The 17,867-nt window shown below is 44.7% G+C and overlaps 2 protein-coding genes across 4 annotated transcripts; one reads left to right on the top strand and one right to left on the bottom strand.

Moving 5' to 3' along the window:
• Positions 1–392: 392 nt before the first annotated feature.
• On the bottom strand, positions 393–6,567 carry LOC308135999 (methionine aminopeptidase 2-like). The gene is made up of 11 exons (XM_080504186.1): positions 6,405–6,567; positions 5,419–5,547; positions 5,170–5,232; positions 4,518–4,620; positions 4,166–4,327; positions 3,804–3,985; positions 3,339–3,433; positions 3,045–3,141; positions 2,855–2,958; positions 1,710–1,825; positions 393–1,092 (listed from the first exon to the last, which is right to left on the bottom strand). The coding sequence occupies exons 1-11, from the start codon at positions 6,547–6,549 to the stop codon at positions 840–842; spliced, it is 1,449 nt and encodes a 482-aa protein (XP_080360312.1). The 5' UTR covers positions 6,550–6,567; the 3' UTR covers positions 393–839.
• Positions 5,356–17,407, top strand: LOC308135998 (uncharacterized protein C3orf20-like). Of its 3 annotated transcripts, XM_080504184.1 has the most exons (20): positions 5,356–5,406; positions 6,175–6,252; positions 6,494–6,570; positions 7,303–7,373; positions 7,981–8,069; positions 8,148–8,653; positions 9,587–9,640; positions 9,724–9,823; positions 10,020–10,226; positions 10,306–10,455; positions 11,140–11,260; positions 12,257–12,382; positions 12,478–12,549; positions 13,421–13,508; positions 13,857–14,070; positions 14,743–14,823; positions 14,909–15,263; positions 15,512–15,628; positions 16,431–16,558; positions 16,825–17,407. In XM_080504184.1, exons 4-20 carry the CDS (start codon positions 7,314–7,316, stop codon positions 16,907–16,909), a joined length of 2,553 nt encoding a protein of 850 aa, XP_080360310.1. In that variant the 5' UTR covers positions 5,356–5,406; positions 6,175–6,252; positions 6,494–6,570; positions 7,303–7,313; the 3' UTR covers positions 16,910–17,407. The 3 variants fall into 3 exon arrangements, with proteins under 3 accessions (XP_080360310.1, XP_080360309.1, XP_080360311.1); XM_080504183.1 differs by lacking the exons at positions 5,356–5,406; positions 6,175–6,252; positions 6,494–6,570 and adding an exon at positions 7,091–7,204; XM_080504185.1 differs by lacking the exons at positions 5,356–5,406; positions 6,175–6,252; positions 6,494–6,570; positions 12,478–12,549 and adding an exon at positions 7,091–7,204.
• Positions 17,408–17,867: the final 460 nt, after the last annotated feature.

Here is a 17,867-nt window from a genome sequence, read left to right as displayed (position 1 = left end):
AGAGCTATGAATAGCCTGCTGTGTCTTACTGCAACATCTTCACTGACTGATTATTAACCCATGTTTTAGTATCGCCCTCACTTGGTTAAAAAAGAGAAATGCACTGTGATGTGCTCATACATTTATTTTCACTTATTAGGTCCACCTTGTGAAAGAAGGTCAAATAAACAGGAAAAGTTTATTTTTTTCTTTAAATGTAATTTTTTTAAGTGATTCCCAAAGGAGATTCCCCTTTTTTATTTTTTATTTTTTAATTGTTGCAATGCTGCAGCAGAAACTATCAAATGACAAATGAGTGTCAGTCAGTAAATGTAGGCATTTGTTGACCTTTACGAAAACAGACACGGCATTGAGTGCAAGAATTATTACAATTTATTTCTTATAAAACGGCTTCAAATTAAAATAAAGCAAATAAATATAGAAATATAAATATTTCACAGCAGTTTTTTTTTTACCTTCACGTGGTCTTAACAAGGCATTTATAAGCATAGCATATTTAGACAAAATGCCCTTCTAAATCTTTTTTGCACAGTTGTTTTTTTTTTGCATAAATTTCTTCATATTTCCCCTAAAAGCAGTACATTAAAGTAGAACTTAAAAGACACCACTACTTCTTCTTTTTTGTTTTTAAAGATATGCCCTTTGTCTATTGGCTTGATCCTTTAAAGAAAACATGACTACTGCCATGACACGAGTCTTTTTGCTAAAACAATTACCTAAAGGGATTTCAAGCAGTGAAAATGTATTGAAATATTGCATAATTGCTCTCAGTCTGAGGAGATTCAGTGTCTCTGGGCGGCCATGCTCCTCCCGGCTCGCTTGGGGACGACGGCGCATACTTAATAGTCGTCTCCCCGGCTCACTACCTCCTTGCAGGTCGGCCTGAGTAGGATGGTGTGCTCGTACTGGGCGGTGTAGCTGCCCTTGATGTCGCAGAGCGGCGGGTACGGGTCTATGATGCCAAGGTCACACAGATTCTTCAGCGCCATCAGGTACTTGCTCTCGCCCAGGCGGTCCAGCCAGCGGCGGCAGAACGCCAGCGTGCCGAAGTTCTCATTGATCACGTTGAGCAGATGTTTAGCCCTTGGAAGTCTGTGGTACAGGGAACACAGGCATGATAATGAGAAATGAGACAAACGTGTCAACGGTATGCAAGCTAATCTGCTGATACAATTTCCCGTCATATCCACGAAAGCTACGTTTTAGTTAATCACCATTGCTGGTTCCTCAAACAAATACAATTGATGTCTTTTTTTTGTATCTGATGATGGATTGTAGGTTTGACTCCAGGACTCAGAGTTGTGCTTTTTACGCTACATGATTAAAAAAAAGGTTATGAAGACAATTACATAAACTGGCTGGTTGATATTCACATTTGTGTGAATCAACTCACAACCTAAATAAAAGTCATTTATAGTTTAGAATGATCGTCTTTGTTCATTGTTAATAAGTTTCAGCAGCTTCAATTAGCTAATACTGGTATATAGGTACTGAACGCAAACTGTAGTGCTGTAGAACTTTATATAATAAACTTCATTTCGGAAACAATTTATATAATTTGAAATTGTAGAAATGTAGTAGATGGCAGATTGGTGAACTCTTCTGCCCGGTCATGTTTACTGGTGCTGACACACTTCTTCGACTTTTGGCCGTCAAATAGTAATAGTAGTAAAAAGGATTACATATGGGACTGGGATGGAAGTAACAACCTTATTGGCACATGTCCAACATTGAAGTTCTTCATGTAATGTGAGCACTCCATGTCGTCGTGGACTGCACCTCTTCCAGTGCTGCCAAATGTCTCAATTGCGTAAGCTTCACCTTCCTGAAAGTCATAAAAAAAAAAAAAAATGAGACAAACACTTATTGGCTCCTGGCATGGAATGTAGAATAGCCCGGAATGTATTTTATAATGAGACGCAATGATATGCACAGCAGCAGTATCGTGGATTGACGGTGAATTTAACAACAAAAAAAAAAAAGCTCAAGTTGTCAGCTGCTCACACGTCCTTTTCGAGAGCAACATCTCACGGGGTTTCATTGGCATTTCGTGTCTCTATCAGCACGCGGTTATTGTCAGAGTCCCTGTGGTACTAGCTGATAACGCAGCGACGCCCTCTGCCGCGGCGCCGATAATCAGTCAGAGTGCTCGCGGCCCCCGTGGCACGCCCAGCTGCCACTCCGGCCGCGCACGGGTAATGGCCCTGTTACACCAACACACCTCGGCTAAAAATACAATGTGCAAAGCTGCCACATCAGCATCGACCCCCCCCCCACCCCCGCCCCCACCCCCACCCCCACCCCCACCCACTCTCCTGGAACCAACCATCAGGTAAAAGGCTCGATGCAGCAACTTGCCAATTAAAATGCACAGTTCTGTCCAAATCCAGTCACGTGCTGCAGCTGCTCGAGTGTGAGCGAGGCTTGGACCCCGCTGTCAGATTGCGCAAAAGCCATGTTTCTTCTTGTTAAAACAGCGGCCTGTTAATGAACCCCGGACGCCCATAATTCAGCGTTTCTCCAGTGAAACGCGGGGCTGGAGTTTGAACACGTGTTGCTGCTCGATGCGGTTGGTAATTCCATTAAAGGTGTAATTAAAGTGCTGACGAGGGCGACTAGGAAGCTGTCAGAGCGGCGAAGTGGAACACTTTTCTGCACCCGGTCGTAACCCTAACCAGCCACACGTTCTTCCAATTACACTAAAGAATTAAAAAGGGCTTATTTATATGCAGGGTCAAAGAGCTGAAAAAAGGTTTAATTTCAGACTCGCAAGCAGGAAGAAGTTGCAGAGTTGCTCCTTGCGCCAGTCAGTGACAGACCGAACTGACCGAACTGTACTGAAGGGTCTACAAACCTCCATCCTGGTGGCTTCTCCGCCTTTCACAATAGGGACCGTCTTCCCCGAGTGTATCCTGTAAGGTCCAATTGAGTGTCCATTCAAGTTCCTGATTGGTTTCACTGTGAAACAAATGCAACAAAGAGATTTAAGACACAGGAAGGGGCGGTTGAACGTGAAGATAAGCTCTAGTATGGCTTCCTTCTACCTTGGTAAGTTTTGCCATCTATCTCCACTTCATAGGATTCCATGACCTCCTGAATGGTTTCGCCGACATCACACAGGCGCACGTCAATTCCAGCAAACTGCCACGGAGAAAAGTTTAGGTTTTTCTATTGGGCAGTGTCGTTTGGAAATCAAACAAAATGGACAACTGACCAACTCAACATTCAATTCCTAACAATAAAGGTCTTGACGCTGCAGCGACGGCCCTCGCTTCTTGACGTAAACGAGAGCAACGCGTGCAGAGACACACGGCGCGCAGGATGAGGGATGGCCTTACCCTGATGCCAGTGTTTGTTGCGTCTCTCACGGCCTCCAGCAGTCTGTCATACTTTGGATTGAAAGTGACGGTGAAGGCACAGTCTATTATCCGACCTGCAAGTGCAAACAGTTTGGCTTTCCATCACAGCTCCTCGAAGGTAATTATTTTTGGAGGAATGTATTAATATATATATATATATATATATATATATATATATATATATATATATATATATATATATATATATATATACACACATATATATATATATATATATATATATATATATATATATATATATATATATATATATATATATATAAAAAAAGCTGAAGCTAATTAACTTGTAAGGACAGTTTATCCAGGCCAGTGAGATGATCACGTTATTTTAATTAACGTTATTCTATCTTTGTTTTACTGTGACTGACGCAAAATTCAACACAGCAATGACCAGAGACTCGTTAAAGGCTATCAGGTTCTCACCATTGATGTGTGTTCCAAAGTCTATTTTGCAGACGTCGTCGTAGCGCAGCACCGTGGGGTCTCCTGCGTTCGGGGTGTAGTGGGCGGCGCAGTGGTTGATGGAGCAGCCGGTGGGGAAGGCCAGGCCTGCCTTCAGGCCGTTCTCTTTGATGAGCCTCCTGGAACAGTCCTCCAGCTTCTCACTGCCACAAACAAGGGACGACAAGAACAACGGCCCGTCAGAGGAGGAGGAGGAGGGAAAAAGACACATCCAGAGGAGCCTGGAGCCACAATGCAGCTTTTCCTTCTCAGGAAAAACTCTTTCGCGGAAGACGTGACGTTAATATGATCAAGAATCAAGTGAACGTTGTGGCGTTTCTCACCAGATGTCGATCATGGTCATCCCCGGTTTGATCCAGCTCCTCACGTAGGAGCGGACCTGCCGGTGGGCCTCGGCCGCCTGCCTGAAGTCGCTCCACATCTCCTCGTTGGCCATGTCCAGCGCCCGCTTCTCGTCGCTACTGGTCCGCCATGCCGCACTGCGCCTGGGGGAGTCGGGAGGAAGTAGCGCAGACCCAAAGAGACGAGGCAACCGTTATTGTCTCATTGTGAACAGAAATAGGTAAAAGCATCTGACATCTATACTCATTTCTCAACAAACATGCACACATGGGAAATAAAGGGGTGGACGACGACTGGCACGAGTGTCGGGGGGACAATGTGGAGGTCACACACCCGTCTTTCGATGGGGGATATTCACACTCCTCTCCCTTTGGAAAGTCTCCATTGGGATAGAGCTCGCAAATCGGGACTGAGGGAGGGTCAGTCTGTCCCTTCACTGTGGCCCAGATAAGGAAAAGAGGAAGCAGAGGAAAGAAAAAAAAAGAGAAGTTATCCTGCCTGTGCTCGTGACATTGACATTTTAACTTAGCTTTAAAAGAAAAAAAGCCAAACGGATTGTGATGAAACCATTCCCGACTCATGGCTCAAATCCGCAAAGTTGCATCAGGTAGTAATCCACTACTTCCCTGCATACGTGTTTAAAGGAGCTGTTAGTATTTGTGTCCTGTGTTGCATGCCGTCCAGTTTTGTCCTCCATCACCGGGGTCATTCCTGCATCATGCAACGCTAATGATGCAAATGAACCAAGTCAAACGGCGTTTGTGCTGCGTCTGTGTTTATCTGACGATCAGAAGCCTCCTCAACAGAGTCGCCGGGATGAGAACATGTTTGCTTCTTTGAGCGCCATCAAATCTACACCGATATAATCTCTGACGCGCAACAGTGGTTTCAATTCAGATCAATAACGGAGTTTAAACTGTAGGAAAAAAACTCAGCTCAGAGTGGAAAGATGCACTTATCAGCAATGAGAGAAAAAAATAATTACATCCTTTCTTCTTCTTTTTCTTCTTCTTCTTTTTCCCAGCAGAGTTCTCTCCCTCGTCCCCATCTGTTGAGAGCACAGTCAGTTTCAACTCAGCGTGTAAAGTGAGAGGTATCGATGGGCACTTGGGCACAATTCCCAGGGTGCATCGAAAATCAAACACTACACTGCAGATATGGAAAGCTGAAGTTCACACGCTGCACATTTTTTTTTTGGTTTTTTTGGGGCACTTTCAAACTGGTGAGAAGATACCTTCGTCTCCATCGTCAACCTTCTCTTTGTCCTCCAACATTTGCTGCTCCAACTGTTTTGTCACATCAGAAACACCTCCGGCCTCTCCGTCCCCTTCAGCTTCATTCGTCCCTGCTGCAAAGTCACACACTGTTGTGCATGCATGTGCAGGAGAACACACACACACACACACACACACACACACACACACACACACACACACACACACACACACACACACACACACACACACACACACACACACACACACACACACACAAGGAGATGGAGATGGAGTGAGTAAATTATTTGTGGTTCAGAATCATTTGAAGAAAGTGCAATCCACTAGGAACTGAACTTGGCAGGCTCTGTGAATAATTTCTACCAATACCTTTGAAGTCAATATCCTCAAGGGCACAAAGGAGCCTGCCTTGCAGCATTGTGACATTTAGCCCTTCAGATGCAGCGCTGCATGGACCACACTTGACTTCGGCTGAGCTCCAACTGGAGCTCTTTTTTGGATTTGAAGTGGCACTGCTGCAATTATCAACATGTTGTTTTTTTTTTTCTTCCATCAGTGCGGTTGTCATCTTATTGCCCTGCACTCAAACTGTGGGATGTTGCATAATTTCATGCAGCTTAGAGGGATTTATGGGATAAAACATATTAATCTGGAGTAAAATTACATTTTATTCCAGCCATATTTCCACGTGACAGCTTTCAATCAGTTTTGGCGTTCAATTTTCTTTTTCTTTTTTTTTCTCTCTCTTCTTCCAGAGACTGTCCCGTCTCCAGATGAGCTCCTGCAGCTCCAGAGTTGGGACAGCTGGACAGGAATCCCTCTCTCTCAGACAGGTTGAAAACTCTGATGCTCCACATCCGAGTGGTGATACAGGGGGTTTGCCCCCCCCCCCCCCCCCCCCCCCCCCCAAAAAAAAAAAAAATACAAATACAAATACAAATAAAAAAATTGGCGCATTCAGCCACCGCAAAGTGATGCCTCTCACCTGTCGCTGTGGTCTTATTCCTCTTCTTCTTTCTTCTCCTTTTCTTGGCCGATTCCGATGCGTCCGCGTCCTCCTTCTCCTCGTTCAAGTCGTCCCCATTGAGAAGTTGGGGCTCCGCTTCAAGCCGGAGCTGCAGCTCCGCCATGATCAGCGGCTCAGAGATGAAGTGAGTCTGACGCATAAAGCTGCTGGGAGCCTCCAGTGGCCAAAGCGCAAAAGTGTGCCAGAGGCAGCTGAGCCAATAATGAGCTGTCAGACGAATTCTGTGTGCAACAACTTGACCCGGAGAGAGGAAGACGATCCCTCCTCTTATCCAAGCAGCAAACAACTTTCATCCATCAGCAGAGAAAGTTTTATTTTTTTTATGTCTTTTTTTTTTGTGGTTTTGTCTTAAAGGACAAACTGTTACAGAAAAGCAACACAATACCTTTGAATCAGGTTGAAATCGGAAATGCTTCAGCAAAAGGGGGCACGCTGTCCTGATGTGTGCCCTTTAAAAAAAAGCCGCACTGTGCTTGTGGACGCGCCGCTTGACGAGGCTCACGTTACCTGCCATTGCGCACCTGACTGCAGCTCCTCGGTCTGAGCCCGGCGCCTTCTTCTTCTTAAGTATCCACACTGCCGACACCTTATCTGTTACTGTGAGGGATGTTTTGTTGTTTGTATCGTCGCAGATCGTCTGTCGGGAGTGGATCATTAGATCATTAGTGGTGCGTAACGGGAAGTGTGCGGCCTCGAACATGCGTCTACGCATCTCGGCCCAGGGTTCGATAGAGAAAGAGAGAGAGACATCCACACAAGTGAAACGATTATTTGAAGTACATCACTTCAGGTTGTGTGATATTTGACGCAAAGACGTAAAATCGATTTTTTTTCCTGCTCTTTTTTTTTTGCACAGAAATTGACGCAATGACTTCTTCAAGTTTACGCACGGAGCTCAGGAGTGGTCCATTGTATTTCTTTGACCAGGTAGGTTGCGAATTTATTTCGCTGACTGCAGTAAAACACTTTTTTTTTACCCCCCAAAAAAGTGTATTTACCAAGAGAAGCCACTTTGTGAGATGATATATAATATCATGTATTGGCTGTGGTTTACCCATTAAACATTTGAAATTTAAACCAAAGTTTACTACATAGTATGGAGCTAACGGGAAGACGAGTAAGTGTGAGTATGGAGCAGTAGTTATCAAAGTGTGCAGCAATTCAAATTAAAAGATAGCACAAGAAAATGTACTCTCTTTATTGTGTTTAGACATCAGCAGCTGTTAAAGTGGGGATTGGGGAGACACAATGTGCCTGATCAATGAGGTGATCACTCTGCTTTACTTAGATCTACTTGGATTTTGGTGTAAATAAATGAGCAGAATGGGGGTACATAGAGGGAACAGGACACCCTGATAATAGCTATTGGTAGCATCTATAGCATAAATTGTTGCAAGTAAACAGGATCACTTTTGAAAATTAGTTAAAAATCAATGAGTCTGTTTATCTGAGTGCATTACACAGTACTACGCAATATGGTCTGTTGGGAACACACAGCAATGGACACAAACAACGTTTATTCACCTCTTTGCAGCCGACCAGACGACTAAAATGGACAAGAAGCAATGTTTTACTGTTTAATGTGGCGAACGGAAAGCTGCAGCCGGGAAGCACACTGCAAAGGTAACCGGTGCATTGTTGGTGGTTTTGTTTCTGCTGCACGTCTGTATCTGTGTCTGTATTTGTTTTTCCCCCTCCAAGCAGTCAAGAAGAGGATAAAGGACGAGGTGAAAGTGATGAGCGAAACAAAGGGGAGCGCTCGGGTGAACTCTATGAGGAAGGCAAACCTGATACCTGCTCTGCTGTCGGTGGCACACTGAAGCCACAAGACCCTGATCTGCTGGACGCGTACAGGCGAGCAGCACCTCACATATTAAACCAACTGGCTCATTTACTTTCACAACATAATTGGCCTGAGAAGAGGTGCATCCCACGAGGGATTGTAAATATTTTGAACTACTCCTGGCATGAGCTCACTGCAGGGGCGGTGCTCGCCAAAAGTTGGGAGTCGGTGGAGAAGCCGGTCCAGCGTAGAGCCTGCCGGAAGTCCAACCAGACGTTTTGTGAAGTACCTGCAGGCGGCAAGGAGGAAACCACAGAGGGGAACTCATCTGCTGAGGGAAAGGTTGTTTCCTCAGAGAGAAGAACGCTGCTGGAACCAAACCCGAGGGTGGGAAAGAGGAAAAAAAACTTCATCAGAAGTAAAGGTAATATTGGATTGTATTTTTATGGAAAGCCAACAATGCTGGGGGGGGGGGGAACTTAGTATGGCATGTCATGTCATGTCATAGGAAACCATACCTGAATGAGGGATGTTGTACTTTCTGTAAACCTGCACATGAATCGGTATTAAAACACATTGAAACCATGTAGATACAAAAAATCAATAAAACGTAAACTAATGCACCCCCCCCCCCACCCACACACACACACACACACACACACACACACACACACACACACACACACACACACACTCACACTCACACACACACACACACACACACACACACACTCACACACACACACACACACACAAAATCCCTTTGATTAGTTTAGTATGGTCTAATGAATTCCACTTTTATATATTTTAATTCAGAATGTCTCCTTTTTATTGAAATCAGTATGTCAGACCTGATATGAGTGGATTATTGTAAAGTAAGAAGTTAATGAAGGCCCACATTTGTCTCCATTTATACAAGTATTAGAACGGCACTGTGTGTCTGTTGTGCTTTAATCTGCCATGTTGCAAATATGAATGCTTGAAGGATTAAAGCAGTTACAGCAGAAAAAAAGATTTACAATGATCACGTTATTACTGGTGTAGTCGATAACTGTTAAATTAATGATTATCGATACCCATCAGGTAGTATGTCAGGAGTATGTCGTGTTTGAACTGGAGGGCAGCTTTACTTGCGAGCTGTGTGGAAGTGAGCGGATCAGTTTACCCGACTGTACGAGGTGGTGAGGTACAGAGGTACTCCTGTCTGTTGTCGGCTCGCGGGCTTATTGAGTTGCATCGTGAGGCTCATTGGCAGTGACGTATTTGTAACCAGGACTGTCCTCAAAACATTTAATTTGACACTGATATGAGCCCAGGTCCAGTAATGACGACGTCTGATCTCGTTTCTCTCGACCAGCTCGCAGCTCGAGAGCATGTTTCTCCCTGTCGGCCGGCATCTGCGCAGGTTCAAGTATGAAGCCGCGGCGTCGTGTTTAATGACTGTCTCGTCTGCCTGCGCCTGTGCTGCCTCAGCGGGATGTGATTTGTGTCCAGGTTGGATCGTTCAGCCACGGCAGCCTTTCTCTGACGAGCCTCAAAGGATCCGTCTGTGCCAGTCGGTGGTGGAGCGACTGCAGGCGGCGAGGAGTCCGGGGTGCGTCATTAACCTCTGGATACCCGCTGACTGAAATATCACTTACTAGTGCATTTGCATCACATTGTGTACAAACCCTTTTGAGTTGATGTATCAAACATTTTGATTTCTGGTTTATAACAGAAAGGTTTTCTCTCCAATGCAAGGCATCCGATAGATTGATATTTGTTTTTTAAAACACATTGTCTTGACACAGAAAGCTGCAAACAGCTGAGCAGGACCTGAACACGTCACTCATCCTTCGTCACTACGGCGACTCGAAGGCGAAACCGAAAGACGGGAGTAGAACGGTCCAGCCAGCCACTTTACTCGACGGGATGCCGCAGATACCAGAAGTGGAGCAGCCGAGTCCAGGCCTGCCGAAACTGCACTACAGGACCGACGACGGCTCCTCGTTCATTTAGTATCCTCCTCTCGTCGCCTTTTCTTCATCGATGACCTATTGACCTCTTGATCTCTTGACCTTTAACGTGCCCTGTCAGCTACCCGTCTGGCTGTGTGGCGGTGTGCCAGAGCCGCTCCACTCTGCCCCGAGGAGGCTTCTATACCAACGTGTTCGCCGACGGCAAGTGTCCCGCCGTACTGGCCACGGTCACGGCGTTTGGACACGGCGCCGTCACTCACCCTCTCAAGTGAGTTCAGGGGAAGTGGTGTGTCGCATGTTTTCCAACGGCTTCAGCAGTGTGAAAAGTGCTCTCACCCACCTGAAGTGATCTTCAGACAGTCCAGTATGTTCCTCGTCTCAGAGCAATCCAAACATGTAGAATCAGATCGACTGGACTTGGTCAAATGTTTTGGACATTTTCATCAGTTCACCTTCTCTTGACCATGAAGTAATATAAGAGTTTTGAATTGCGTTGTATTTGTCGCCTCTTGCATTTTTGCACAATTTAGTCCTCAGTTTGTTCATCTTAGACAAACAGACAAACACTTCAAACTTCCCGAATGTCATACACTTTGACTTTTGACACTACGATGCAGGAAGTACAAATGGCAGAAGAGGAACTTTTCACTTTGTGGCTTACAGCAACTTTATTTTTGCATTGGTGGTAGTTCTGGAAACAATGTTGTCCTTGTTCAGGCAAATTAAAGCCTCACATTTGTCACAGTGCTGGCTTTTCTGCTGGGTTTCCAACGATGGACAATGGAATTGCATAAATCAGGTTTTTCCAGGGCAGTAAAAATGTCACACTGGTGATGTAGAGGTCTCAAAAACGTCTTGTGTCAAATATGATACACTTGATGTTATTGGGAAGGCTGTTAAAATCTTTCGCTTATTTAAAAAAAAAGTAATTCTTCTTGATCTGTGTTTCCAGCTCTGCCATCACAGCGACGTGGAATCCAGACGGTGGATTCATGTACGATCAGTGCGGAAATGTCACTAAGGAGTGGAGCTGGCAGACAAATCGCACGCCGAAAGACAAGATTGTTGTACAGGTAGATTTTGCTAAACACGTAGACGAATCTATCGGTAGATTCTTTATTGTCGTCGTATCCACACAAGAAACATTAACGGTGCTGCCAAGACAGTGCAACATTCACGCAGTAAATAAGAAATATGAAAATATGTCAAACTATATGATTTAAGATTCAATGACCAGACTACAAAAAGTTAATTAGTAGATGTGGATGAATTCAAACCAATTTATTCAAGTCGACTGTAATTAACCAGCACGTGCTTAATGCAGTGTGAAGAACCTAGAAAAAAAAACCCAAATAAATTGGGTTTTTGTCTGCATTGATTTAATTAAAAGGTCTCACAGCTTTTGATCTGACTCTCAGCAAGTTTGTGTTTGTGTGTTTTACTCGACAATAAAAGGTCCCGTTTGATATTTGTTGTGTTTTGCTGAATCGGAGCTCAAATAATGTTTCTGGAAACTTCTGCAGTCACTGTCTCACTCCTGTGACCTCCAGTGTCCCACCCTGCAATAGATAAAGTGCTAGAAGAAGATGGAAGGATAGAATCCAGTCATAATATTGTTTTACCTTGTCCTCCACCGTTTGATGGAGGTGCAGCCCAGCCTTTTTGTTTCGAGGCTTTCCTTCACTAACAGGAAATATGCTCCACATTCCTGACTTGTTTTTCCACTCACGAAGGGATTTCTATCAATGTGCAGATACAGAAAGCGTCGCCTCTTCTGTCTACCAGCACCTGGATTATTATCTTGTTTGTTCTGGTTTTGAGAGCAAATTCAACACAAGACAAGAAACTTCAAGCAGCCAAGTGACTTATTAATTCTGAATTATTCACAATTTGAGCAATTGTCTGTTATAAAATATATATGTGGTATGGCATTCGAGCTAAAGCTGTAATACGCTTTTATTCTGTGATTTTTTAAAAAGCACAATCATCTTACATGTATCTTAATCTATACTGACTGCAAAACGGTGAACTGAATCCTCTTTGCTGGTTTCATACTGAATGTACTGCAGGTGTCAGGCGGGATCTCGGTGAGGTTGTTCAGCGGTGCGGCGGCCATGCTCACCTTCAGACGTGAGGGCGAGAGTGTTCAACTTCCACTCCACTTCCTTTCTGCCACCAGCCGACCAGAGGAAATGGTGCGTGGACAATACTCAAGTGAATAAACGAAGAAGCGAGTCACTTCATGAACAGTTACCATATCTAGTTTAAATATCTCCTTTCCATTGTCAAGTGTTGTTTACAGAGAGAGGAGAAATGTCCCTCTGGAGTTACAGACTGCACGTGGTGTCCATCGCTAAAATCTGTAAGACACGTTTTATAACTGCATGGCCAATATACTTGAAATACAGAAATTAACTGAATGCCACAGTTTTATAATTGTAGCTAATACGTTTGTGCTCAAATAGTCATTACTGCATCAATTTGGTTTTCTATGATACTTATAACTGTGCAAAAGTGCTGGAGACGCCTTAAAGGTACAATATGTACGTTTTATGGAATACCATGTTTATACACTGTGTGTCCAACAGCTTCAGTTCTTGTTGAATTTGAATGCGTAGCGTCGTACCACCGATGACTGCGGGGCAGTGTGTGCCGTCCAGCTCATGTTTGACCAGTGAAAGGAATAAAGAAGAGAACTTTTAACACAGCAGAGATCTCTTCAAGTTAATACCGAGACGTGGATACAAGCACGTCTCTGACATCAAGGCAGAGACGCTTCAGATATACTCGTGAACAAATGATCTCCCGTGACCAAATCTCAAAACTGCAAGTGGGGCAGTTTGGATTAGATTAAATATCCTCCCACATGATGTATTGCTGAACACCCACAGTAATGCAGGGGACACATGATGACATTTGAAACACACTCAGCAATTTACCTGCATAAATGAAGCATATCTGTGCCTTTTCCTGCTAGAATCAGTGGCGACTTCTTCCTTTCCCGTGCTGAAAAACCAAAGTGTTTTTTGCAACCCTCATCAGGTTGTGGTTCGCTGGTATTGATTTCTGTATTACATCATGATGTGTGTGTGCGTTTTTATTTTTTTTGTAGATATTTTGCTTGACTACCACAAACTGCCGCCATGAATAATTCACTGTGTATCAAAGATGCCTCACAATGCGGCGTGTAACCTGATCTATCCCCCGCGTGCGTGGCGACGTACGTACGGCAGGTGGCGGCGCGCAGGGAGCTGAGGAGGCTTCAGCAGAGAGCGCGGCGCATCCTGGAAGACTGGCTGGGCTGTTATCGCGCGGCCACCGGTTTGTGAACACGGCATTGTGACATCGCGTGTGACGCAAACATTCCCTTCTCACTCTGAGACCCACGTGGGGGAACATCCACGTCACAGTGTGACGTGGATGTTCCCCCACGTGGGTCTCAGAGTGAGAAGACGTGGAGGGAACATCCACTTCACTATCAAGTGAAAGTCAGCCAATCTGACCCGTTGACGGAGTTTAGAGAAGTTCAGCGACGCAAGAAAAACAGTATCGTGCCATCTTGCAAACTCGACATTATCGAACAGTTCCGCGAGGATCCTGTTCACGGTCACCCGTGTCACTCGGGTGTCTGTGTGCATTTTTTCAGACTGACCTCCTCCTCTCCTTCAGGTATCGAGTGTCCCGACCGGGTGCCAGACGCCTCGCGGAGGACCGGGCTGAGACGAGAGGTACGGTCGGCCGCTCTGCCCTCCCCGAACCCACCCAAGCGGACAGACGCTGAACCGATTCTAACCCGAGAGGACGAGGACGGGTTCGAGCGGCTTCAGAGACGCCCGTCGGCGCCCGTAGGACGACTCCAGGATCCTGCGGTGAAGCTGCCGAGGTGCTGAACGTTGACGTTTTCAGTGAGAATCAGAGCGTCAGACACCTGCGGGAGGCTTCGTCGTGGGTCAGATCATAAGGGGCAGGAAACATTCAGAATGTCTGTTGTGGATCCAAAGACTACAGGACTGACGCAACAGTGATCGTGACACGACACAAGAAACTCCCTATTAACAGAACGAGTGTCAAAAATACTTCTGAACAAAGATATTTAAAAGTGCCATTTTTAAACTCTGTTGACTGTGAAAAGTACCTTATCTTTCGTCCGTCCGGTTTTAAATGTAGTTTATCTCCTCCAAATGTTTACGAATATTCAATGGAGTTGGTCCGATGCTAATCGTTTAGCAACAGTGCATTGTTTTCATTTTGGGATTGCCGAAAACAGTTGTAGGTGTGAAAACTATTTTGATTTTTTTTTTTTAAAGGAAAATACAGGATCAAATGTGCTTAAAGCTTGACTCATACACAGAAGCTGCACTTTAGTCGATCTGTCTATTTTTGAAGCAAACGTCACAACCTATCAATGATCTCCTTGTCAATCTGATTGATTTCGTAATGAAACATGTTGTTTATTAATAGTGTGAAGTTCTGCTCCGCGACACTCTGAAGTCACAACATGTTGGATTATTAAGATATATTGAATGTTCGCTTTTTGACGTGCGTTAACTTGCAGGTCACCCGACGTCAGAGCCAAGAGAGATCCCCACGTCACGAGAATCAGATCTCTTCGAATCCATGACAGCGTCAAACTGGGGTGAGGCACCTTTACATTCCTAGCAGACACAAGCTCTAACACAATATTTCCAGTGGATTCTGAATCCGTATTCACAACCGCCCAGGGCAGTGATTCTCCCATCCAGTCCAGAGCCGCAGGAACACGTCTTTGCCTCGGGTCCGGCGGCGCCATTCGCGCCCCGGGTCCCTCTCACTGTGTGCCCCGCTTTGCTGAGAGCCGCCTTTCGGGGGCAGCGGGAGAAGAGCAGGTGCCGCTGCAGCGCCGCGCTGATGCCGTCGGTGACAGACCTGGAGTACGACGCCTTCGTCCTGGGCCAACCGCCGCACAGTCAACAGATGCTCGTGGTGTGCGTGACTCTGCCGCGCCAGCTTGACAATGAGCACGCCGCGCCGCGCCGGGACCCCCTGGAGGAGCTTTACAAGAGGAGGAACAGACACAGGACCACGCCGTGTTCTCAGGTGTGACTGCTGTCTCAAACAAACAAGGGCGTCCATCCTGACAGAGCCACTCTGTTAGACACTCTGTTGATTTATACCTGGATGTTTCATATTCGCAGTGCATGCATTATTGCACAACGTTCACAAATATTTATGCACACTGCATAGCACTGCAGTGCTTTATATATATATATATCCTACTGACACTGCCATCAGGCTCTATGAATATATTACTAAAACCTTAACGATATATCATGTCTGTTGTCCAGTGCCAGATGGACTCGTTCCGCCTGGTGCGCTACGAGGTGTCGTTAGGCCCGTCCGGCTGTGAAGAGGAGAACATCCTGCTGCAGCAGAGACACAACGCAGCTCCTGGGATGATCCTGGTGAGTCAAAACCACTGCAGGTCTGCCCCAGAGACCGCACGCTCTGCACCATGTAGCTCTGTTCAATGCCCACTGGGTGGCAGCAAGCACTGCTTGCCTGAAAGCGAATGAGCGAGGCGCTTGACTAAAAGGGGGTTATTTTTGAAAGCCCGGAACGTTCATCATGTCAAAAAGATGAGGGATGATGCGTTTTAATTACAAAGTGGGAGGCTCCAATTTGTGGCCCAAAGTCACGACAGCTGCTCCACTGATTTTTGCTTGTGGTGTAAAAAAAAAAAAAATCCATCCCACGGCCCATAAATCAAAGAGAAATGACTGTTCTCATGTGACATGACAGGGTACTTAGATTGTTTAGACCGAAAGGTCTTAGTCAGACAGAGCAGGAATAATTGAGCCGGACGCTACACACACACACACACACACACACACACACACACACACACACACACACACACACACACACACACACACACACACACGCACACACACACACACACACACACACACACACACACACACACACACACACACACACACACACACACACACACACACACACACACACACACCGTTCCTCTTGAGGGCCAGTCTTGGCCTCATGTCTGACACCCACTGATCTCACACATTCTCTATTTACTGACTTATTGTGAAAAAAAAAATCAACAATGTTGTGTAAATCAGTTCTTGCAACACTGACAAGTTTATTGTGTGATGTGGAAATCTGTGTAACTCGTTGTTTTTCCTCCATTTCCACACACGCTCAGATAATGTGATTTGTTTTTTTTCTTTGTTGCTGCAACAGATGTACATCAGAGGGAAGCTGCTATTTGTGGGTCACAGAAGCAGCTTCTCAGATCTTCAAAAGCAAATCTGTAAAACCCGAGGAAACTACAGGTTAGGCCTGATTCTCCCTTCAGACTACAAGTGCAGGTATAAACATCTCTGATCTCTCTCAGTACATCAATCATGGATGTGATTATCCTTATTATGTACCAGTTAGTTAGTGAACAATATCTATGGTTAAAATGTGGGAACAAAAACACCCAATATCTTTTAAAAGCAGAATTATGGATTTGAAATGATCTCCATTAATAAGCTTCCTTGACCTAATACATTTTTCGTTCACTACTTCATTCTTTAGACATGGATAAGTTGTTTTGATTCATATTTCTACTCGAATCGTCTTTTATGTGCAGTGAAGCCCTGAATTACCCGGAAACCAAACAACTGCAAAACTCGCCAACGCTGACAAGAAGAGATGACATCAGTGGGACGGCTTGAGAGGAAAAGGAAATGATGACTTCAACGTATGCGACTTGATCTGTAAATCAAGTTAAATCCCCCCTCCTTCTTTTTTTTCTGGGTAATCTGACTTATTCTAGGAGTTCACATTGGCTCAGCTCCTGGATGAGGATTATTTCCTGAAGAATTAGTCCAGATTTTAGAATCATTAGTTAATTGTCTATAATTTGCCCAACAGACACAAGGTCGTCTGGCTTCAGCTAATGAGTTGTCAAGTCTTTACAACTCGTCACGACTGATTCATCATCGGAGTCGTCGTATGGGAAATGATTCAATGATTTGTCATATTCCAGATTTACTTGCAATAAATGCTGAATTTGCACATTTACTAGATTAGAACCGGAATGAGAATATACTGTATGTCTGATGACTGCATTCAATATTGTAATGTAGGTGTTGTATATAACTACAGTTCTTTATTGTAATTTTTTTGTTTGTTTGTTTCTGTGGCACTGATGCCATTCTATACACATTATCTGCTCAGTATATATGACCTATATATATATATATATAAAAAAAATTATTTTCATTTACAATTTGTGTGACACACACACACACACACACACACACACACACACACACACACACACACACACACACACACACACACACACACACACACACACACACACACACACACACACACACATATACACTAAAAAACACATCTAAAGATTTCATTGAGTGTAGTTGGAACCATAACAAGCAAATATTTGTCAGGAAATTTGAGAGGAAATGTTGATACTGTGAAAACAACTAGCGAAACACCTCTCAAGTGCATCACCTGTGGTTTAGTGATATGAGGCCGTTTCACTTTGAGGTGTTTAATTTCAGGACTGATTCCAGTCCTGATAAGCTCAACAAGGGTAAATCCTCCCAAAATCAAAAGTCTGAGGAAAATATTGAGCATAATTCAACTGTATTCACTGTCAGCCTG

The sequence above is a fragment of the Blennius ocellaris genome, assembly GCF_963422515.1.
Source record: "Blennius ocellaris genome assembly, chromosome: 11".
NCBI classification, from domain to species: domain Eukaryota; kingdom Metazoa; phylum Chordata; class Actinopteri; order Blenniiformes; family Blenniidae; genus Blennius; species Blennius ocellaris.
This window is presented reverse-complemented; position numbering and strand designations above follow the sequence as displayed.

Excerpts from the sequence above, each read along its gene's own strand:
- LOC308135999 (XM_080504186.1), bottom strand. The coding sequence starts at position 6,549 with ATGGCGGAGCTGCAGCTCCGGCTTGAAGCGGAGCCCCAACTTCTCAAT. Across the intron at positions 3,142-3,338 it reads CAACAAACACTGGCATCAGG|TTTGCTGGAATTGACGTGCG; the intron begins GTAAGGCCATCC and ends TCTCCGTGGCAG. Across the intron at positions 1,093-1,709 it reads GTTGGACATGTGCCAATAAG|ACTTCCAAGGGCTAAACATC; the intron begins GTTGTTACTTCC and ends CCTGTACCACAG.
- LOC308135998 (XM_080504184.1), top strand. The coding sequence starts at position 7,314 with ATGACTTCTTCAAGTTTACGCACGGAGCTCAGGAGTGGTCCATTGTAT. Across the intron at positions 14,071-14,742 it reads CCTGCGGTGAAGCTGCCGAG|GTCACCCGACGTCAGAGCCA; the intron begins GTGCTGAACGTT and ends GTTAACTTGCAG. Across the intron at positions 15,629-16,430 it reads CAGCTCCTGGGATGATCCTG|ATGTACATCAGAGGGAAGCT; the intron begins GTGAGTCAAAAC and ends TTGCTGCAACAG.